General features: G+C 32.1%; 1 protein-coding gene across 4 annotated transcripts; it reads left to right on the top strand.

Moving 5' to 3' along the window:
• The first annotated feature begins 18,537 nt into the window (after positions 1–18,537).
• Positions 18,538–25,732, top strand: LOC147012422 (ADP-ribosylation factor-binding protein GGA3-like). 4 transcript variants are annotated; one of them, XM_085856620.1, is made up of 5 exons: positions 18,628–18,778; positions 18,926–19,010; positions 21,569–21,709; positions 22,501–22,576; positions 23,969–25,732. In XM_085856620.1, exons 3-5 carry the CDS (start codon positions 21,684–21,686, stop codon positions 24,125–24,127), a joined length of 261 nt encoding a protein of 86 aa, XP_085712746.1. In that variant the 5' UTR covers positions 18,628–18,778; positions 18,926–19,010; positions 21,569–21,683; the 3' UTR covers positions 24,128–25,732. The 4 variants fall into 4 exon arrangements, with proteins under 4 accessions (XP_085712745.1, XP_085712744.1, XP_085712746.1 ...); XM_085856619.1 differs by lacking the exon at positions 21,569–21,709 and having other exon boundaries at positions 18,538–18,665; positions 23,969–25,718; XM_085856618.1 differs by lacking the exon at positions 21,569–21,709 and having other exon boundaries at positions 18,576–18,731; positions 23,969–25,717.
• Positions 25,733–26,000: the final 268 nt, after the last annotated feature.

Raw genomic sequence — 26,000 nt, 5'->3', positions numbered from 1 at the left:
AGCAAAATATCAAATCATCAAAACATCAAATCACATCAAAACATCGTCATTTCAAAACATCGTCATATCAAAACATCATTTCTAAACATCAAATCATATTAAAACCAAATTGAATCAAATCAAAACATCAAATCATATTAAAATCAAATTGAATCAAATCAAATCATATTAAAACATCAAATCATATTAAAACAACACATCACATCAAATCATATTAAAACATCAAATCACATCAAAACATCGTCATTTCAAAACATCGTCATATCAAAACATCGTTTCAAAACATCAAATCATATGAAAACCAAATTGAATCAAATCATATTAAAACCAAATTGAATCAAATGATATTGACACCAAATTGAATCAAATCATATTATAACCAAATTGAATCAAATCATATTAAAACCAAATTGAATCAAATCAAATCATATTAAAACCAAATTGAATCAAATCAAATCATATTAAAACCAAATTGAATAAAATCATATTAAAACCAAATTGAATGAAATCATATTAAAACCAAATTGAATCAAAGCAAATCATATTAAAACCAAATTGAATGAAATCATATTAAAACCAAATTGAATCAAATCAAATCATATTAAAACCAAATTGAATCAAATCAAATCATATTAAAACCAAATTGAATGGAATCATATTAAAACCAAATTGAATCACATCAAATCATATTAAAACCAAATTGAATGAAATCATATTAAAACCAAATTGAATCAAATCAAATCATATTAAAACCAAATTGAATCAAATCATATTAAAAACAAATTGAATCAAATCACATCATATTAAAACCAAATTGAATCAAATTAAATCATATTAAAACCAAATTTAATCAAATCAAATCATATTAAAACCAAATTTAATCAAATCATATTAAAACCAAATTGGATCAAATAAAATCATATTAAAACCAAATTGGATCAAATAAAATCATATTAAAACCAAATTGAATCAAATCATATTAAAACCAAATTGAATCAAATCATATTAAAACCAAATTGAATCAAATCATATTAAAACCAAATTGGATCAAATCATATTAAAACCAAATTGGATCAAATAAAATCATATTAAAACCAAATTGAATCAAATCATATTAAAACCAAATTGAATCAAATCATTTAAAAACCAAATTGAATCAAATCAAATCATATTAAAAACCAAATTGAATCAAATCAAATCATATTAAAACCAAATTGAATGAAATCATATTAAAACCAAATTGAATCAAATCAAATCATATTAAAACCAAATTGAATGAAATCATATTAAAACCAAATTGAATCAAATCAAATCATATTAAAACCAAATTGAATCAAATCATATTAAAACCAAATTGAATCAAATCAAATCATATTAAAACCAAATTGAATCAAATCATATTAAAACCAAATTGAATCAAATCAAATCATATTAAAACCAAATTGAATCAAATCATATTAAAACCAAATTGGATCAAATAAAATCATATTAAAACCAAATTGGATCAAATAAAATCATATTAAAACCAAATTGAATCAAATCATATTAAAACCAAATTGAATCAAATCATATTAAAACCAAATTGAATCAAATCATATTAAAACCAAATTGAATCAAGTCATATTAAAACCAAATTGAATCAAATCATATTAAAACCAAATTGAATCGAATCATATTAAAACCAAATTGAATCGAATCATATTAAAACCAAATTGAATCAAATCATATTAAAACCAAATTGGATCAAATAAAATCATATTAAAACCAAATTGAATCAAATCATATTAAAACCAAATTGGATCAAATCATATTAAAACCAAATTGGATCAAATCATATTATAACCAAATTGAATCAAATCAAATCATATTAAAACCAAATTGAATGAAATCATATTAAAACCAAATTGAATCAAATCAAATCATATTAAAACCAAATTGAATCAAATCATATTAAAACCAAATTGAATCAAATCAAATCATATTAAAACCAAATTGAATCAAATCATATTAAAACCAAATTGAATCAAATCAAATCATATTAAAACCAAATTGAATCAAATCATATTAAAACCAAATTGGATCAAATAAAATCATATTAAAACCAAATTGGATCAAATAAAATCATATTAAAACCAAATTGAATCAAATCATATTAAAACCAAATTGAATCAAATCATATTAAAACCAAATTGAATCAAATCATATTAAAACCAAATTGAATCAAGTCATATTAAAACCAAATTGAATCAAATCATATTAAAACCAAATTGAATCGAATCATATTAAAACCAAATTGAATCGAATCATATTAAAACCAAATTGAATCAAATCATATTAAAACCAAATTGGATCAAATAAAATCATATTAAAACCAAATTGAATCAAATCATATTAAAACCAAATTGGATCAAATCATATTAAAACCAAATTGGATCAAATCATATTAAAACCAAATTGGATCAAATCAAATCATATTAAACCCAAATTGGATCAAATCAAATCATATTAAAACTACATTGGATCAAATCAAATCATATTAAAACCAAATTGGATCAAATCATATTAAAACCAAATTGAATCAAATCATATTAAAACCAAATTGAATCAAATCAAATCATATTAAAACCAAATTGAATCAAATCATATTAAAACCAAATTGAATCAAATCAAATCATATTAAAACCAAATTGAATGAAATCATATTAAAACCAAATTGAATCAAATCATATTAAAACCAAATTGAATCAAATCATATTAAAACCAAATTGAATCAAATCATATTAAAACCAAATTGAATCAAATCATATTAAAACCAAATTGAATCAAATCAAATCATATTAAAACCAAATTGAATCAAATCAAATCATATTAAAAACAAATTGAATCAAATCACATCATATTAAAACCAAATTGAATCAAATCATATTAAAACCAAATTGAATCAAATCATATTAAAACCAAATTGAATCAAATCATATTAAAACCAAATTGAATCAAGTCATATTAAAACCAAATTGAATCAAATCAAATCATATTAAAACCAAATTGAATCGAATCATATTAAAACCAAATTGAATCAAATCATATTAAAACCAAATTGGATCAAATAAAATCACATTAAAACCAAATTGAATCAAATCATATTAAAACCAAATTGGATCAAATCATATTAAAACCAAATTGGATCAAATCAAATCATATTAAACCCAAATTGGATCAAATCAAATCATATTAAAACCACATTGGATCAAATCAAATCATATTAAAACCAAATTGAATCAAATCAAATCATATTAAAACCAAATTGGATCAAATCATATTAAAACCAAATTGAATCAAATCATATTAAAACCAAATTTGATCAAATCAAATCATATTAAAACCAAATTGAATCAAATCATATTAAAACCAAATTGGATCAAATCATATTAAAACCAAATTGAATCGAATCATATTAAAACCTTATTGAATCAAATCATATTAAAACCAAATTGGATCAAATAAAATCATATTAAAACCAAATTGAATCAAATCAAATTCAAACCAAATTGAATCAAATCATATTAAAACCAAATTGAATCAAATCATATTAAAACCTAATTGAATCAAATCATATTAAAACCAAATTGAATCAAGTCATATTAAAACCAAATTGAATCAAATCAAATCATATTAAAACCAAATTGAATCGAATCATATTAAAACCAAATTGAATCAAATCATATTAAAACCAAATTGAATCAAATCATATTAAAACCAAATTGAATCAAATCATATTAAAACCAAATTGAATCAAATCAAATCATATTAAAACCAAATTGAATCAAATCAAATCATATTAAAACCAAATTGAATAAAATCATATTAAAACCAAATTGAATGAAATCATATTAAAACCAAATTGAATCAAAGCAAATCATATTAAAACCAAATTGAATGAAATCATATTAAAACCAAATTGAATCAAATCAAATCATATTAAAACCAAATTGAATCAAATCAAATCATATTAAAACCAAATTGAATGGAATCATATTAAAACCAAATTGAATCACATCAAATCATATTAAAACCAAATTGAATGAAATCATATTAAAACCAAATTGAATCAAATCAAATCATATTAAAACCAAATTGAATCAAATCATATTAAAAACAAATTGAATCAAATCACATCATATTAAAACCAAATTGAATCAAATTAAATCATATTAAAACCAAATTTAATCAAATCAAATCATATTAAAACCAAATTTAATCAAATCATATTAAAACCAAATTGGATCAAATAAAATCATATTAAAACCAAATTGGATCAAATAAAATCATATTAAAACCAAATTGAATCAAATCATATTAAAACCAAATTGAATCAAATCATATTAAAACCAAATTGAATCAAATCATATTAAAACCAAATTGGATCAAATCATATTAAAACCAAATTGGATCAAATAAAATCATATTAAAACCAAATTGAATCAAATCATATTAAAACCAAATTGAATCAAATCATTTAAAAACCAAATTGAATCAAATCAAATCATATTAAAAACCAAATTGAATCAAATCAAATCATATTAAAACCAAATTGAATGAAATCATATTAAAACCAAATTGAATCAAATCAAATCATATTAAAACCAAATTGAATGAAATCATATTAAAACCAAATTGAATCAAATCAAATCATATTAAAACCAAATTGAATCAAATCATATTAAAACCAAATTGAATCAAATCAAATCATATTAAAACCAAATTGAATCAAATCATATTAAAACCAAATTGAATCAAATCAAATCATATTAAAACCAAATTGAATCAAATCATATTAAAACCAAATTGGATCAAATAAAATCATATTAAAACCAAATTGGATCAAATAAAATCATATTAAAACCAAATTGAATCAAATCATATTAAAACCAAATTGAATCAAATCATATTAAAACCAAATTGAATCAAATCATATTAAAACCAAATTGAATCAAGTCATATTAAAACCAAATTGAATCAAATCATATTAAAACCAAATTGAATCGAATCATATTAAAACCAAATTGAATCGAATCATATTAAAACCAAATTGAATCAAATCATATTAAAACCAAATTGGATCAAATAAAATCATATTAAAACCAAATTGAATCAAATCATATTAAAACCAAATTGGATCAAATCATATTAAAACCAAATTGGATCAAATCATATTATAACCAAATTGAATCAAATCAAATCATATTAAAACCAAATTGAATGAAATCATATTAAAACCAAATTGAATCAAATCAAATCATATTAAAACCAAATTGAATCAAATCATATTAAAACCAAATTGAATCAAATCAAATCATATTAAAACCAAATTGAATCAAATCATATTAAAACCAAATTGAATCAAATCAAATCATATTAAAACCAAATTGAATCAAATCATATTAAAACCAAATTGGATCAAATAAAATCATATTAAAACCAAATTGGATCAAATAAAATCATATTAAAACCAAATTGAATCAAATCATATTAAAACCAAATTGAATCAAATCATATTAAAACCAAATTGAATCAAATCATATTAAAACCAAATTGAATCAAGTCATATTAAAACCAAATTGAATCAAATCATATTAAAACCAAATTGAATCGAATCATATTAAAACCAAATTGAATCGAATCATATTAAAACCAAATTGAATCAAATCATATTAAAACCAAATTGGATCAAATAAAATCATATTAAAACCAAATTGAATCAAATCATATTAAAACCAAATTGGATCAAATCATATTAAAACCAAATTGGATCAAATCATATTAAAACCAAATTGGATCAAATCAAATCATATTAAACCCAAATTGGATCAAATCAAATCATATTAAAACTACATTGGATCAAATCAAATCATATTAAAACCAAATTGGATCAAATCATATTAAAACCAAATTGAATCAAATCATATTAAAACCAAATTGAATCAAATCAAATCATATTAAAACCAAATTGAATCAAATCATATTAAAACCAAATTGAATCAAATCAAATCATATTAAAACCAAATTGAATGAAATCATATTAAAACCAAATTGAATCAAATCATATTAAAACCAAATTGAATCAAATCATATTAAAACCAAATTGAATCAAATCATATTAAAACCAAATTGAATCAAATCATATTAAAACCAAATTGAATCAAATCAAATCATATTAAAACCAAATTGAATCAAATCAAATCATATTAAAAACAAATTGAATCAAATCACATCATATTAAAACCAAATTGAATCAAATCATATTAAAACCAAATTGAATCAAATCATATTAAAACCAAATTGAATCAAATCATATTAAAACCAAATTGAATCAAGTCATATTAAAACCAAATTGAATCAAATCAAATCATATTAAAACCAAATTGAATCGAATCATATTAAAACCAAATTGAATCAAATCATATTAAAACCAAATTGGATCAAATAAAATCACATTAAAACCAAATTGAATCAAATCATATTAAAACCAAATTGGATCAAATCATATTAAAACCAAATTGGATCAAATCAAATCATATTAAACCCAAATTGGATCAAATCAAATCATATTAAAACCACATTGGATCAAATCAAATCATATTAAAACCAAATTGAATCAAATCAAATCATATTAAAACCAAATTGGATCAAATCATATTAAAACCAAATTGAATCAAATCATATTAAAACCAAATTTGATCAAATCAAATCATATTAAAACCAAATTGAATCAAATCATATTAAAACCAAATTGGATCAAATCATATTAAAACCAAATTGAATCGAATCATATTAAAACCTTATTGAATCAAATCATATTAAAACCAAATTGGATCAAATAAAATCATATTAAAACCAAATTGAATCAAATCAAATTCAAACCAAATTGAATCAAATCATATTAAAACCAAATTGAATCAAATCATATTAAAACCAAATTGAATCAAATCATATTAAAACCAAATTGAATCAAATCATATTAAAAACAAATTGAATCAAATCACATCATATTAAAACCAAATTGAATCAAATTAAATCCTATTAAAACCAAATTTAATCAAATCAAATCATATTAAAACCAAATTGAATCAAATCATATCAAAACCAAATTGGATCAAATAAAATCATATTAAAACCAAATTGGATCAAATAAAATCATATTAAAACCAAATTGAATCAAATCATATTAAAACCAAATTGAATCAAATCATATTAAAACCAAATTGAATCAAATCAAATCATATTAAAACCAAATTGAATCAAATCAAATCATATTAAAAACAAATTGAATCAAATCACATCATATTAAAACCAAATTGAATCAAATGAAATCATATTAAAACCAAATTGAATCAAATCATATTAAAACCAAATTGAATCAAGTCATATTAAAACCAAATTGAATCAAATCATATTAAAACCAAATTGAATCGAATCATATTAAAACCAAATTGAATCAAATCATATTAAAACCAAATTGGATCAAATAAAATCATATTAAAACCAAATTGAATCAAATCATATTAAAACCAAATTGGATCAAATCATATTAAAACCAAATTGGATCAAATCAAATCATATTAAACCCAAATTGGATCAAATCAAATCATATTAAAACTACATTGGATCAAATCAAATCATATTAAAACCAAATTGGATCAAATCATATTAAAACCAAATTGAATCAAATCATATTAAAACCAAATTGAATCAAATCAAATCATATTAAAACCAAATTGAATCAAATCATATTAAAACCAAATTGAATCAAATCAAATCATATTAAAACCAAATTGAATCAAATCATATTAAAACCAAATTGAATCAAATCAAATCATATTAAAACCAAATTGAATGAAATCATATTAAAACCAAATTGAATCAAATCAAATCATATTAAAACCAAATTGAATCAAATCATATTAAAACCAAATTGAATCAAATCATATTAAAACCAAATTGAATCAAATCATATTAAAACCAAATTGAATCAAATCAAATCATATTAAAACCAAATTGAATCAAATCAAATCATATTAAAAACAAATTGAATCAAATCACATCATATTAAAACCAAATTGAATCAAATTAAATCATATTAAAACCAAATTGAATCAAATCATATTAAAACCAAATTGGATCAAATAAAATCATATTAAAACCAAATTGAATCAAATCATATTAAAACCAAATTGAATCAAATCATATTAAAACCAAATTGAATCAAATCAAATCATATTAAAACCAAATTGGATCAAATCATATTAAAACCAAATTGGATCAAATAAAATCATATTAAAACCAAATTGAATCAAATCAAATTAAAACCAAATTGAATCAAATCAAATTAAAACCAAATTGAATCAAATCATATTAAAACCAAATTGAATCAAATCGTATTAAAACCAAATTGAATCAAATCATATTAAAACCAAATTGAATCAAATCATATTAAAACCAAATTGAATCAAATCATATTAAAACCAAATTGAATCAAATCATATTAAAACCAAATTGGATCAAATAAAATCATATTAAAACCAAATTGAATCAAATCAAATTAAAACCAAATTGAATCAAATCATATTAAAACCAAATTGAATCAAATCATATTAAAACCAAATTGAATCAAATCGTATTAAAACCAAATTGAATCAAATCATATTAAAACCAAATTGAATCAAATCATATTAAAACCAAATTGAATCGAATCATATTAAAACCTTATTGAATCAAATCATATTAAAACCAAATTGAATCAAATCATATTAAAACCAAATTGGATCAAATCATATTAAAACCAAATTGGATCAAATAAAATCATATTAAAACCAAATTGAATCAAATCAAATTAAAACCAAATTGAATCAAATCATATTAAAACCAAATTGAATCAAATCATATTAAAACCAAATTGAATCAAATCATATTAAAACCAAATTGAATCAAATCATATTAAAACCAAATTGAATCAAATCATATTAAAACCAAATTGGATCAAATCATATTAAAACCAAATTGGATCAAATAAAATCATATTAAAACCAAATTGAATCAAATCAAATTAAAACCAAATTGAATCAAATCATATTAAAACCAAATTGAATCAAATCGTATTAAAACCAAATTGAATCAAATCATATTAAAACCAAATTGAATCAAATCATATTAAAACCAAATTGAATCAAATAATATTAAAACCAAATTGAATCAAATCGTATTAAAACCAAATTGAATCAAATCAAATTAAAACCAAATTGAATCAAATCATATTAAAACCAAATTGAATCAAATCGTATTAAAACCAAATTGAATCAAATCATATTAAAACCAAATTGAATCAAATCAAATTAAAACCAAATTGAATCAAATCATATTAAAACCAAATTGAATCAAATCATATTAAAACCAAATTAAATCAAATCATATTAAAACCAAATTGAATCAAATCGTATTAAAACCAAATTGAATCAAATCAAATTAAAACCAAATTGAATCAAATCATATTAAAACCAAATTGAATCAAATCGTATTAAAACCAAATTGAATCAAATCATATTAAAACCAAATTGAATCAAATCAAATTAAAACCAAATTGAATCAAATCAAATTAAAACCAAATTGAATCAAATCATATTAAAACCAAATTGAATCAAATCAAATTAAAACCAAATTGAATCAAATCATATTAAAACCAAATTGAATCAAATCATATTAAAACCAAATTGAATCAAATCATATTAAAACCAAATTGAATCAAATCGTATTAAAACCAAATTGAATCAAATCAAATTAAAACCAAATTGAATCAAATCATATTAAAACCAAATTGAATCAAATCGTATTAAAACCAAATTGAATCAAATCATATTAAAACCAAATTGAATCAAATCAAATTAAAACCAAATTGAATCAAATCATATTAAAACCAAATTGAATCAAATCATATTAAAACCAAATTGAATCAAATCGTATTAAAACCAAATTGAATCAAATCATATTAAAACCAAATTGAATCAAATCATATTAAAACCAAATTGAATCAAATCATATTAAAACCAAATTGAATCAAATCATATTAAAACCAAATTGGATCAAATCATATTAAAACCAAATTGGATCAAATAAAATCATATTAAAACCAAATTGAATCAAATCAAATTAAAACCAAATTGAATCAAATCATATTAAAACCAAATTGAATCAAATCATATTAAAACCAAATTGAATCAAATCGTATTAAAACCAAATTGAATCAAATCATATTAAAACCAAATTGAATCAAATCATATTAAAACCAAATTGGATCAAATCATATTAAAACCAAATTGAATCGAATCATATTAAAACCTTATTGAATCAAATCATATTAAAACCAAATTGAATCAAATCATATTAAAACCAAATTGGATCAAATCATATTAAAACCAAATTGGATCAAATAAAATCATATTAAAACCAAATTGAATCAAATCAAATTAAAACCAAATTGAATCAAATCATATTAAAACCAAATTGAATCAAATCATATTAAAACCAAATTGAATCAAATCAAATTAAAACCAAATTGAATCAAATCATATTAAAACCAAATTGAATCAAATCATATTAAAACCAAATTGAATCAAATCATATTAAAACCAAATTGAATCAAATCGTATTAAAACCAAATTGAATCAAATCAAATTAAAACCAAATTGAATCAAATCATATTAAAACCAAATTGAATCAAATCGTATTAAAACCAAATTGAATCAAATCATATTAAAACCAAATTGAATCAAATCAAATTAAAACCAAATTGAATCAAATCATATTAAAACCAAATTGAATCAAATCATATTAAAACCAAATTGAATCAAATCATATTAAAAACCAAATTGAATCAAATCATATTAAAACCAAATTGAATCAAATCATATTAAAACCAAATTGAATCAAATCATATTAAAACCAAATTGAATCAAATCATATTAAAACCAAATTGGATCAAATAAAATCATATTAAAACCAAATTGAATCAAATCAAATTAAAACCAAATTGAATCAAATCATATTAAAACCAAATTGAATCAAATCATATTAAAACCAAATTGAATCAAATCGTATTAAAACCAAATTGAATCAAATCATATTAAAACCAAATTGAATCAAATCATATTAAAACCAAATTGGATCAAATCATATTAAAACCAAATTGAATCGAATCATATTAAAACCTTATTGAATCAAATCATATTAAAACCAAATTGAATCAAATCATATTAAAACCAAATTGGATCAAATCATATTAAAACCAAATTGGATCAAATAAAATCATATTAAAACCAAATTGAATCAAATCAAATTAAAACCAAATTGAATCAAATCATATTAAAACCAAATTGAATCAAATCATATTAAAACCAAATTGAATCAAATCATATTAAAACCAAATTGAATCAAATCATATTAAAACCAAATTGAATCAAATCATATTAAAACCAAATTAAATCAAATCATATTAAAACCAAATTGGATCAAATAAAATCATATTAAAACCAAATTGAATCAAATCAAATCATATTAAAACCAAATTGAATCAAATCAAATCATATTAAAACCAAATTGAATGGAATCATATTAAAACCAAATTGAATCAAATCAAATCATATTAAAACCAAATTGAATGAAATCATATTAAAACCAAATTGAATGAAATCAAATCATATTAAAACCAAATTGAATCAAATCATATTAAAACCAAATTGAATCAAATCATATTAAAACCAAATTGAATCAAATCATATTAAAAACAAATTGAATCAAATCACATCATATTAAAACCAAATTGAATCAAATTAAATCATATTAAAACCAAATTTAATCAAATCAAATCATATTAAAACCAAATTGAATCAAATCATATCAAAACCAAATTGGATCAAATAAAATCATATTAAAACCAAATTGGATCAAATAAAATCATATTAAAACCAAATTGAATCAAATCATATTAAAACCAAATTGAATCAAATCATATTAAAACCAAATTGAATCAAATCAAATCATATTAAAACCAAATTGAATCAAATCAAATCATATTAAAAACAAATTGAATCAAATCACATCATATTAAAACCAAATTGAATCAAATGAAATCATATTAAAACCAAATTGAATCAAATCATATTAAAACCAAATTGAATCAAATCATATTAAAACCAAATTGGATCAAATAAAATCACATTAAAACCAAATTGGATCAAATAAAATCATATTAAAACCAAATTGAATCAAATCATATTAAAACCAAATTAGATCAAATCATATTAAAACCAAATTGGATCAAATCAAATCATATTAAACCCAAATTGGATCAAATCAAATCATATTAAAACTACATTGGATCAAATCAAATCATATTAAACCAAATTGAATCAAATCAAATCATATTAAAACCAAATTGAATCAAATCATATTAAAACCAAATTGAATCGAATCATATTAAAACCAGGTCAGGTCAGGTATGGGAGCATGTGCCAGAACAGCGCGTCGCTGCGTCCACTTTCCGCCGGTACTCCAGGGGCCTCCGTCTGGCCATCCCCCAGGCAGATGCCAGGCCCATCCCCATCTCCTTGAGATGATGGTCAACCTGCTGCAACCATGAGGCACGTGGTCGGCCCACTGGCCTCCTCCACTCATGAGACTCCCTCGCTGAGAGAATCTGGTGAGCAGGATCAGCGTCAGGAAAACGAGCCACATGTCCATACAGCCGCAGCTGACGCTCACGGACTATGCAGGTAACAAATCTCATCCGAGTCTCTCTCAGCAACCGCTCGTTGGACACAAAATCCGACCAGCGATAGCCAAGGATTCTCCGAAGAGACCTGGTACCAAAGGAATTAAGTCTCCGTCTCAGATCCTTGGTCAAAGTCCAAGTCTCGCACCCATAGAGCAAGACTGGAAGTACCAAGGACCTGAAGACTCGGACTTTCGTCCTCCCGCACAGGTACCGGCAGCGCCACACCCCATGATCCAGTGAATCCATGACTCCCCAGGCCCGACCCAGACGCCTATTGACCTCCGGCTCACAACCTGCGGAGACATGAATATCACTGCCAAGGTAAGTGAATCTATCCACGACCTCAACATCCTCACCACAAACAGACACAGACAGGACAGCAGCATCCAAGATGTCACCGAAAGCCTGGATCTTTGTTTTGACCCAAGAAATCCGTAATCCCAACGGCTCCGACTCCTCATTCAGCACCTCGAGGGCCCCCAAGAGGATGTCTAAAGTCTCCGCAAAGATGACTGCATCATCTGCAAAATCAAGGTCCGAGATCTTGACATTGCCAAACGATGCACCGCAACTTGATCTCTCCGACATCCTCCCAAAAATCCAGTCCATACAAGTGTTGAAAAGTGTGGGGGCAAGTACACATCCCTGACGAACTCCAGTAACAACTGGAAATAAGTCAGAGGCGGTACCACCACACTTCACAGCACTCTCAGTACCAGAGTAGAGTTCAGACATCAGATCGATCAGTTTCGGTGGCACCCCACGAAGACCAAGAATCCTCCAGAGGACATCCCGATTCACTGAATCGAACGCTTTACAGAGATCAACATAGGCTGCAAGCAGCCCCTGCCGAAACTCTCGTCTGCGTTCAGTGAGGACACGAAGAGCAAAGATACGGTCAATCGTTGACCTCTTTGGTGTAAAGCCTGACTGCTCTGGACGCTGGTGCTCAAGCAGATGGTGGCGAACCCTATCAAGAATTATCCGAGCAAAGACCTTGCCCGGCACTGAGAGCAGCGTCACCCCTCGGTAGTTGTTGCAGTCTTGGCGATCACCCTTCCCTTTCCAGAGAGGGACAACAAGGCCCTCTCTTCCAGTCAGTTGGGATGATGCCTGTGTTCCAGGCAGAGCACAAAACTGCATGCAACGACGCGAGTGCAGCATTTCCACCAGCCTTGAGAAGTTCAGCATGGATGCCACAGATCCCTGGAGCTTTGCCCCGTTTCAACTGGTTCACCGCAACCCGTGTTTCCACAAGCGATGGTGGACCACAGTTGATTCGAGGGTCAGCAACAGGGATTGTAACACCCTTGACGTCCAACTCGACAGCTGGGGGATCAGCCTGGTACAACCGCTCAAAGTAACCGGCCCAGCGGGCCTTCACTTCAGACTCCTCTGTCAAGAGCCTACCACTCTCTGCTCGAACTGCAGTGCTCCGAGGGATGGGCTTGGATGAACGTAATGCGCGAATTCCCTGTAAGCGGGACGAGAATCACCTGTCCACAGGTGATGCTCTACCCCTCACAGATTCCTCGCACATAGGCCTCCTTGTCCACCCTCAGTGCACGTACAGTTTTACGCCTCAGCTCCCTGAACAGCTCAGCTCTGCCATTCAGCCTGGCCCTGCGACTCTGGTCAATGGTATCCAGTGTCCCTTGAGAGACAAAATTCTTCTTTGCCCTGCGGTGAACTCCAAGGCATCCACCGGCAACATCAAGGACGGTGGTCTTGAAGGTGCTCCACAACTCTTCAGGACCCCCAAAGCACCCAGACCCCCAAGTGTCCACTCAGCCTGTTCGCAAACCCTCAGCTACTCTCTCATCCCTGAGCTTGGCAACATCCAGCCTAGGCTGGGATGGTACCATTCTCCAGGATTTAAGGTGCAGCTTTAGAGTTGCTACAACAAGCCTGTGGTCAGTATTGAGGAACTGAGCACTCCGGTAGACCCTGCAGTTCTGGATCATCCTCCAACGACCGTCAATGAGGACATGGTCAATCTCCTTTGCCACACCGCCAGCGTTGGAATACCAAGTCCAGCGATGAGCTTGCGGGCGCTGAAACCATGAACCAGCCACCCTAAGTCCATGACTTCTTGCAAAGTCAAGGAACTTAGTGCTATTCTGGTTCATAGTTCCTGACCCATGGGGACCAACACACACCTCATAACCATCCCTATCAGTTCCAGTCGATGCATTGAAATCCCCCAAGACTAGAAGTGTATCTCGTCTGGGGCACTGATCAACCACAGACTCGAGTGTGGCGTAGAATGCATCCTTCACGGTAAGATCACTCGCCTCAGTCGGAGCATAAATAGAGACCAGGGAAATGACACCTAAGGAGTGACGAATCCTTAATCTCATAATACGCCGTTGACCGGTGTTACCTCAATTATCATTGGGGTCAGCTTATTGGACACAGCTACAGCAACTCCTTGGGTATGGTAACCATCAGAGCGACCAGACCAATAGTAGGTGTAACCACCCACCATTATCTCGCCGCAATCCGGTCTCCGAACCTCAGAGAGAGCTGCAATCCCGATGTCCAAACGCTTTGAGCTCAGATGATAACAGAGACAGGTGATCATCCTCTCTTAGGGATAGGACATTCCAGGCACCCACCCGAAGGGACCGCCTCAGGTTAACCCAAGGAGACCGCCGTCTGGTGGACGACACCTCAGCACCACTCCGACACACTCTCCCGCAATCTGACCCAGGGATGTTACCCCGTGGTTTCCCTCCTATCAAAGATTGGGGGTCCCGAAGGCTTTGCCCCAATCCCATCATCCGGTGAGCTGCCCTGCGAAGGGAAGCTGCACAGGAGGTATTCCCACGGAGTGGGTTTTCAGGTTTTTTTTGCATTTTTGTGTTTTGCGGAATGAAGGGTTTTACGGTGGCTGGAGTGCAAATCCTGCCACCAACCTCCTAATAAAAGTAACCCAACTGCAGGAGGACGTCCGCAGACACAGTTGGGCACTAGATATGGATGGCCGTTGGCTCACAAGGAGCTCCTCCACCCTTTGACAGGTTTTGTTTTTAATCCTGCTGGGTGTCCATATCCAAACACCCTCCTCACCAGAAAACCTGGTGGGGGAGACGGTTTAGTCGCCGACAACCCGACCATGGAACAGGTTAGTACAGGTTTACATGGTACCTGTAGCAGGTCACAGATCGAACCTGACCTGACTTGAATATTAAAACCAAATTGAATCAAATCATATTAAAACCAAATTGGATCAAATAAAATCATATTAAAACCAAATTGAATCAAATCATATTAAAACCAAATTGGATCAAATCATATTAAAACCAAATTGGATCAAATCAAATCATATTAAACCCAAATTGGATCAAATCAAATCATATTAAAACTACATTGGATCAAATCATATTAAAACCAAATTGAATCAAATCAAATCATATTAAAACCAAATTGAATCAAATCAAATCATATTAAAACCAAATTGGATCAAATCATATTAAAACCAAATTGAATCAAATCATATTAAAACCAAATTTGATCAAATAAAATCATATTAAAACCAAATTGAATCAAATCATATTAAAACCAAATTGGATCAAATCATATTAAAACCAAATTGAATCGAATCATATTAAAACCTTATTGAATCAAATCATATTAAAACCAAATTGAATCAAATCATATTAAAACCAAATTGGATCAAATCATATTAAAACCAAATTGGATCAAATAAAATCATATTAAAACCAAATTGAATCAAATCAAATTAAAACCAAATTGAATCAAATCATATTAAAACCAAATTGAATCAAATCATATTAAAACCAAATTGAATCAAATCATATTAAAACCAAATTGAATCAAATCATATTAAAACCAAATTGAATCAAATCAAATCATATTAAAACCAAATTGGATCAAATAAAATCATATTAAAACCAAATTGGATCAAATAAAATCATATTAAAACCAAATTGAATCAAATCATTAAAACCAAATTGAATCAAATCATATTAAAACCAAATTGAATCAAATCAAATCATATTAAAACCAAATTGAATCAAATCATATTAAAACCAGATTGAATCAAATCATATTAAAACCAAATTGAATCAAATCATATTAAAACCAAATTGGATCAAATAAAATCATATTAAAACCAAATTGAATCAAATCATATTAAAACCAAATTGGATCAAATCATATTAAACCAAATTGGATCAAATCAAATCATAAACCCAAATTGGATCAAATCAAATCATATTAAAACCAAATTGAATCAAATCAAATCATATTAAAACCAAAATGAATCAAATCATATTAAAACCAAATTGAATCAAATCATATTAAAACCAAATTGGATCAAATAAAATCATATTAAAACCAAATTGAATCAAATCATATTAAAACCAAATTGAATCAAATCATATTAAAACCAAATTGGATCAAATCATATTAAAACCAAATTGGATCAAATCATATTAAAACCAAATTGAATCAAATCATATTAAAACCAAATTGAATCAAATCATATTAAAACCAAATTGGATCAAATCATATTAAAACCAAATTGGATCAAATAAAATCATATTAAAACCAAATTGAATCAAATCAAATTAAAACCAAATTGAATCAAATCATATTAAAACCAAATTGAATCAAATCATATTAAAACCAAATTGAATCAAATCATATTAAAACCAAATTGAATCAAATCATATTAAAACCAAATTGAATCAAATCATATTAAAACCAAATTGGATCAAATCATATTAAAACCAAATTGGATCAAATCATATTAAAACCAAATTGGATCAAATAAAATCATATTAAAACCAAATTGAATCAAATCAAATTAAAACCAAATTGAATCAAATCATATTAAAACCAAATTGAATCAAATCATATTAAAACCAAATTGAATCAAATCATATTAAAACCAAATTGAATCAAATCATATTAAAACCAAATTGAATCAAATCATATTAAAACCAAATTGGATCAAATCATATTAAAACCAAATTGGATCAAATAAAATCATATTAAAACCAAATTGGATCAAATAAAATCATATTAAAACCAAATTGGATCAAATATAGTCATATTAAAACCACATTGAATCAAATCAAATTAAAACCAAATTGAATCAAATCATATTAAAACCAAATTGAATCAAATCATATTAAAACCAAATTGATTCAAATATATTAAAACCAAATTGGATCAAATCATATTAAAACCAAATTGAATCAAATCATATTAAAACCAAATTGGATCAAATCATCAAATTATATTAGAATATCAAATCATGTGTTTGACGTTCTAATTGTGGGTGAACGTTCCGTCTCGAAGGAAGGATTCTTTATTTACGAGTAAACTTCACACGTGTTGAACGTTTTAAGAGTAAGAAAACACGACGAAGGGAATAAAGACGGTGATGATGTTAATTATTTTAACAATATCCATTTCATGAATAGAATAAGCAATGAGAACGGACGGACACATTTCAAGGAGACGTTGTTCTGCGCGTGTTGTGGCTAATTACAGGTCATATTGTGAGAACGGGGATTAACGGTTTTGAACTCGGACTTCAAATCGAAAAAAAAAAAAAAAAATGTTTTTTTTTTTTTTTTACATCGTCAGGATTTGTAATTTTCTGTGTTTGCGTCGCTGTCATTTTTTAAATTTCTTCTCCATGTGATTTGATAACAGTAAAGATTACTTACTTGGGCGGTGTATCGTACGAGCAATTGTTTAGTGTTCCGATTTATTAAAACGAATTTTTAAATTTAAATATTTTAACCGACTCGGACGGAGAAGGATCCGTGAGCTGCGCAGCACCGACGAAGACGAAGTGAAAGAGGTGAAGGGAATGGCGCGGCGAGCGGAGTACAAGTGGTTCGCGGAGCAGGCCGAGTTTCGGGCCTGGGTGGGTTATGGCGGCGCTTGGTTGGGAGTCATTGGAGTCCTGGCTGAGTGCGTGGCTCATTGTTTGTGTATCTTTATCCATGACTTGTGTGGTGCGTTGTGGATGAGCCTGAATAGTGGTTGGTAACGAGTGATATTTTTGGTGGTTGTGGTTGTGACGGAAAACGGTGGTGTGTGTGTGTGTTGTTATTGTAGACAAGGCGACCAACCCTCTCAACCGGCAGGATGATTGGGAGTACATTATGGGCTTCTGCGATCAAGTCAACAGTGAGCTGGAAGGGTAAGGCCTGAGGAGAGCCGACAACCACCGATGTGGTGCAGTGGTTGAACTCCTGTTTTGCTTGAGTGGTTGTGGGGAGGCAGGTCGGGATTTGTTGGTCGGGGTGAGGTTGAGAATACGCTTGTCGACGGGGATCGTAACGGATTGCTTGATGACGTAAAGCACGATGACGTCATGACATGGTGGTGATCTTGACGAAAAACGGAAATGACATTCATTTGTTTGCACGGCAACGTGCGAATGTCTCTTCATTTAAAACTACTCGTGCGTGGCTGTACTTGTATTAAAAAAAAAAAAAAAAAAAAAAAAAATTGTGACGTCAGTCGTGACGTCATAGCACCGTGTCCTGTCATTGGTTTGGTAAATAAATGGCCATAACTTGGGAAGCACTTGTCCGATTAATATGAAACCTTGAAAAGGCACATCCTCAGGTCCCCAGCAATATACCTGGCAAGTTTCAATTAGATCGGACCATTGGTTGTCGAGAAACAGCGGTCACACACACACACACACACACACACACACACACACACACACACACACACACACACACACACACACACACACACACACACACACACACACACATTTCTGGAATTATACATAGATTGCACATTGTGGCCCAGATAAGACTGAATCATTTATTTGTTTTAAAAAGTCATTCAGGGGTCTGTTCCGTTGGCAAGCTGCTTGCCAAGCGGCTTGCTTGATTCAAAGCACTCAAACAGGCATTCCGACGCTAAGCAACATGGCGGTCTCCATGGAAACGATGCTGTCCTGGTACTCGATCAAATACTGTCCAGGCCCGTTTTCACTTAAACTCCATCATCTTGTGACGACTTCCGCAAAGGAATTTCTTGTTCGTGGTGACGGAGTAAGAGGAAGAAGGAACGAAAGATAAATAAATGGAGAGTCAGCTTATCTGTCTATGGACCCTGCCAAGGAGAGTCAGCCCCCTTGACCAGATCAATGGACTGTACCACTGTGTATGGGGATGGGTGAGGGGGGGGGAATAGATCCTGAAGAATTATGATAAAAAGTAAATGAAACAATGGGTAGAGTTTGCGCATTACTTGCTGAAAAAAGTATAGTCTGCATATTGCAAGAAGACTCTTTTCATGTTTGTGTGGTGTGTGTGTGTGTGTGTGTGTGTGTGTGTGTGTGTGTGTGTGTGTGTGTGTGTGTGTGTGTGTGTGTGTGTGTGTGTGTGTGTGTGTGTGCCGAAGGCGTCTGTAAGGGTTCTAAAGGAATGTTCCAATCGTAGTTAGGGTTTAAACGGTCTTAAAAAGTCAGGTCAGGTCAGGTCAGGTATGGGGTCATGCGCCAGAGAGGCGCGTCGCTGCGTCCACTTTCCGCCGGTACTCCAGGGGCCTCCATCTGGCCACCCCCCCCAGGCAGATGCCAGGCCTATCCCCATCTCCTTGAGATGCCGGTCAACCTGCTGCAACCACGAGGCACGTGGTCGGCCCATTGGCCTCCTCCACTCACGAGACTCCCTCGCTGAAAGAATCTGATGAGCTGAAGTTTAAGTTTGTGTTATGTAAAACCTTCTGTCAAATAGGAAAGGTCAGGTGGAGTATTTGTGGGCACACCCGTCACAAGGAAGTGCTACATGTTTTCACAACACCATTGTGAACTGTTTGGCACGTGTACGCAAGCCATAGTGGCGAGATGCGCTGTAAGACCTGGAAGAGGAGTGAAAAACTTCCAATTTTCTTTTTTTTTAATGGGACACCTCGCTGGGCGGGACGGCCCGAAAAAGGTGTCACCCACACCTGCGGGCGGCCAATGACAGATCTGCCGCTTGGGGAGGGAGTCCCAAAGTTCAGGAGGGTGTGCTCGTGCTGGATTGGAGCTGTGCAACAAGGAGGACGCAACAGCCCTTGTCCCAGTGTGCCTCATCGCCTTCGCGCGTGATCGCCTTCATCGTTTCTCGCCTTCGCGGCCCGAGTTGCCTCGGCCACCACCGGCGTGGGATTGCAGCCCAGATTTGTGAATGTTAAGTCCTCGCCTGTGCTGTTCCCCTTCGTCGTGTTTCATCTGGTATTTTGGCAGGGGAGTGTAGAAGTATTTGTTTCATTGTGTATGAGCCTGCGTGGCTACCGACCGACCTCGTTTGTTCTGTTTAGCCCTAGCGTCTCATCCACCCCTCTTCCCCATATTCTTTGGCAATGAAGTCCATTTTAATTAAAAGAGCATTTTGCCTCCAGGTGTGCGAGCACCACCATTTCGTAGACTTTGTTTGGGTGAACCTTGGGGAGTGGGAAGCTGGAACGTTTGAACCGGCGGTCGTTAACACCGTTCAGACATTCGTGGTGTAGACCCCGCACAGATTGCTCATGTGAACTGAGACTGTCTGACGCGACACTATTTTCGATCAAAATTGGTGCAGGAATCATGAACAGGGTTTTGCAGTTACCTCTACGTTCTGAATGGATTTTAAGGTTTGTAAGTCGGCATGTGTACACAATGTGTCTGCCCTGTGTTCCTACATTCCTCTTCCCTTTCACGTCACGGAACGTCTGGAAGCTCATCTTCTCTCTCTCTCTCTTCCTCAGAAATGGACTGAAAATTTTGTTCACTTGTCCATCCAAATTACGCTTTCCCTTGAGTCTGAACAAGACGTGATCAAGAAAACCATCATCGTGTACCTCCAACGTGTTTCGAGCAACGATGTGCGAGCAGCTCGACGGTGCTCGGTAATCTCTTGGAGGTTGGAGGGACGTAGCTTGATTTCACTGAAAATCCTGTAGATTGAGGTCTTTACTATATTCACCTACAAACGTGACCTCTCTCTCTCTCTCTCTCATGACCTTTATGGAGATGTTCCGAGGATTTGTTGAGATGCCTCCTCTGTGTGCCGAGCCGTCCCTTGTGGCAATGAACAGCCATCAAGATGATTTTTGTGAATTTGGTTTTAGTTGGTTCTCACTCATTTAATTTTTATTTATATATTTTTGCAGGATCCAAGACTCTTTGTCCGAGCGCACACGCACACACACACACACACACACACACACACACACACACACACACACACACACACACACACACACACAATTAACTTCAGACAAGCACTGCTGTTCACTTTGGGACACAACTTCTCAGGTGACGTTCCGGTGAGGCCAAATTTTGACGTCACTTTTCCCGCCAGTCAACGGATCGAGGAAGGAGTAGCTTTCGTGATGTGTAAATTTATTTATTTTTTTCCCATCCATTTGAAGTATAATTTAAATCCTATCTGTACACGAATTGTACATCACTATCTCCCGATGTTATTTGTATTATTTAAACGGAGTCTCGTTCAATATAAAGCAACGAGGGACCACGTGATGGCACTCTTGCCAACATCCCCCACATAACTGCTGATGTGATTTATTTGCTTTTCTGTCCATATTTTGATTTGTATGAGAGCACCTTGCACGGTGGCACACCTTTGGTGAGACTTTGTTTATTTACTTTGTTTTGTCCCCCTCGTGTTGTGCCACAGACCTCAGATCGCGACTCGTCTTTTGTCACTCAAAATCCAGTCTCCACGGCAATGGGAAGCGTTGCAAGCGCTTACAGTAAGTCTGTTTGGCTTTGACAAAAAAAAAAATACCGAGCTGTTAGTAACGAGCTTGTATTGTGCAAGCCAGTTAAATAATCCCGGGAAGTCTTCAACACGGGAATAATTTAAACACCGTTTTAGCCGTTGGTTGTTTTCTTCTTACTTTTGATTGTCACTTGTAATGTTTGAGTCTGGCTGAGTTTATCTCTTTGGCTGAAAAATAAGTTCTGGATTTATGATCCGGGGTTCACCAGGGTATTGTTTGAAAGACCCCCCCCCCCTCGCCCTCCCTCCTTCCCTCCCTCCCTCCCCTCTCCATCCCTCCTTCCCCTCCTCACCCTCCCTCCTTCCCCCACCGTTTTGTTGTCGGTGTGCTGTGAGTCACTCCAATCTGATTGTGTGCACCTGAAAGTCTCTGCAACCGTACCCTGTTTAAGTTGATGGTGGTTTGATTATTTATTTATATATATTTGAGTGCATTGGGTCAGAGTCCAGTGATGTCTAAAGTTGTTTCTTACTTTTTTGTCTTTTTTTTTTTTTCTTTTCTTCTTCTTCTTCTTCTGCCTCTTCTTCACAACCACAAAGTTAAAATTATTCAGACAGTTTATTTCCTGATTAAAACACCCCATTCTAACCTACTATAAATTGTTATTCTTTATAATTTTTCTTTTTCAGCTGATGATAGGGCTGGTAGGGTAACCTACAGATCCACACACCCCTTTCTGAGCTGTCCAGCCTGGGTTTGAATCCCAACCCAGGTATAAATTGTCATCCTGGTGTTTCACGTGCAGGGTGACTCATCGATGAGGGACGTTCCACCGGTGGACCTGTGTGCTAGCATTGGTCCTTGGTGGCCATTTAAAAATGCCACGGTGTCTGTTTTTGCAAAGAGTACGCGAGTCATCGTCGACACCCTGAACAAATTACAAGTTCCTCCCCAAATCGCCTTCAGTCAAACGTCAGGCCTGGCCAGTCGGTCATGAAAGGCGTGGTCCATTAACTTTTTGCCATCCCGATGCATGAGGTGGTGGGAATAATTGAGGGTTGAAAGAATAATAATAATTAGTTTATGAGTTTTCCATAGGTTGCTCCACTTTACACATATCTAATTTAACGAAAGCTATTTTTTTTTTTTAAATAATAATCTTTTTGACATTCTAAAAGGAAATTTCTGGTTTGAATTGAACTATGGAAGTCATTGTTGCCATCGATTAAATATTGAAATTAGCGATCGCACTTGTACCGTTGCGCTGGTATTACCAAACTTTACCTTATTGTGACGAAAACACCGATGTCATTCAGAGCCCCAAACGTACTTAACGTGTTTATGAAAAGAGATCTGATGCTCCTGGGACTGGAGGCCTTAACGTTTCCAAACCGATTGGTAACGAGGTTCGTGAACGTGCAGGTGCTGGAGGCGTGTATGAAGAACTGTGGGTCACGCTTCCACGCAGAGGTGGGAAAGTTTCGCTTCCTCAACGAGCTCGTCAAAGTGGTCTCGCCAAAGGTAAGCGTGAAGGACTACGCGGCCATTTTCATCGGGAGACCCGGTTGCCTTATGGTTTGATTGTACAATCCCAGCACATTAAACTTAAAAATATTCATTTGGAGGAGGTGTATTATCAGCATCGGGAGGGTGAGGTCTGCTGGAGTTCGCTGCCTTTTTGTACCGTCGGCATCATTTGGTGCCCGTTCCGCGTTCACGTGGCCATTTACGTAATTCCCGAATACCTGTATGTCACGTCGTGTGGAGCGTTCAAATTTAAGCCCCACCCACATTTCCTCACGAAGGTTCTTGGTGAACCTGCTTGGTTTTTATTGACCAGATGTCACACACCTCCGTCTACAAGTGGATTCCAAATTGGGAAATGTATTTTTTTCTTCCTCCACCCTTGGCACTGCTGGTAACATGGGCCTCTCTCAGGGAGTTTTGTTTAATTGTTTAAACTTATTATTGCCATGTTTAAAAAGATGGGGGGGGGGGATACTGTAATCGGTCTGTCCGTCACACTGTTATCTCCTGCTAAACAGTTGGGCAGAAATGCACCAAACTAGGTAGTTATGATCACTACATGGCATGAAGGTGCGAGAGTGGTATCATTTTTGGCCCTGACCTCTGGGGCGGGGTCAAAAGGTCAAGTAACCAGAAACTCAATTACGGGCACATTACAAAAAAAATTGTTTAATGAAACTGTATATGCAATCAATCTTGGGGAGGGACGCATGACTTGTAACAATTTTTTGGATTGACCCCCTGTTCATGCCCCAGGGGGTGGGGACTTTGGGTCACAGGGAAAAAATATTTTACTCAACATTTGATATTGGGTCATGCCATCTTTACCTCCACCACCGAAGGTGGATGGGGGTTATGTTTTCACCCCTGTCTGTCTCTGTCTGTCTGTGAACAAAATATCTCAAAAGGTTGTGTACGGATTCGGACGAAACTTGGTGGGCATGGGGTTTTGCAATCGCTTCTGTGTGTCTATCCGGGTCGTAACTTGTTTTGTTTTTTTTACCGTTTGAGCTTTTGTCATCAAATTTTCAACAAAGCTTTATTATGAGAACATGGAGAAGACAAATTAATAATTTTGTTAAATGGTCAAAAGTCAGTGTCACCTGAAATCATCAATTTTCATACCTGGTGTTTGTTTAAAGGGTGGCCTGGCTTAAAATCTTAGGGTGTTGAGTTCAAACCCCTGTTTCAACCGTTAAATTAACAACAGGCAGGTTGACTCAGCCAGCCATCCTTCCGAGGTCAGTGAAATGAGTACCAGCGTGCTGGTAATGGGGCATTGCATCAGCAGCACAGCCATACCCCCAGAAATTGATGCAGCAGCCAAGCAGCCATGGGGCTGCATTCAAATAAATAAATAAATTTTTCATTATTAACCTCTGCCATCGAAGATCAGAGGTTACTGTTTTCACCCCTGTCTGTTTGTTTGTTTGTTTGTTTGTGAACAGTATTACGGAAAAAACTCCTCGATGGATTTCGAGGAAACTTGGTGGGGGGGGGGGGTTAGGTCTGGTCCAAGGATGATGCCATTAGATTTTGGACTTGGTCCTAAGTCTAATATGGCCGCTATGGCGGCCATTTTTAAAAAATATTTGAATTTTTGTTTTTGCATTTCTACGTTTTAAGTGATTTCCAAACCCCCCCGACCCCCCCCAAAAAAAAATTGTTAGAGAAAAAAGAAATTTTGCAACTTTTTTTTTTCAACAAAATTTCGATTTTTTTTTTTTTGCATTTCTACATGTTTTAAGTGATTTCCAACAAAAAAAACCATGCCAAAATTATAATTGCGGCTGATTTTGGAACTTCAGGTGGATATACCCACGTAAAATCAATTTCTGTCTCAAGGAATCTAGTTATGACGAATGAATTGAGTATGTAAAAGTTAAAAGTAAAAGGGAAAGTTGCAAACTATAACTCTGTGAGCACT

Source organism: Eptatretus burgeri, chromosome 15 (genome assembly GCF_056783735.1).
Source record: "Eptatretus burgeri isolate ZD-2024b chromosome 15, Ebu_testis_v1, whole genome shotgun sequence".
Lineage (NCBI taxonomy): Eukaryota > Metazoa > Chordata > Myxini > Myxiniformes > Myxinidae > Eptatretus > Eptatretus burgeri.
Note: the sequence above shows the minus strand (reverse complement) of the source record. Positions and strands in the feature narration are given on the sequence as shown.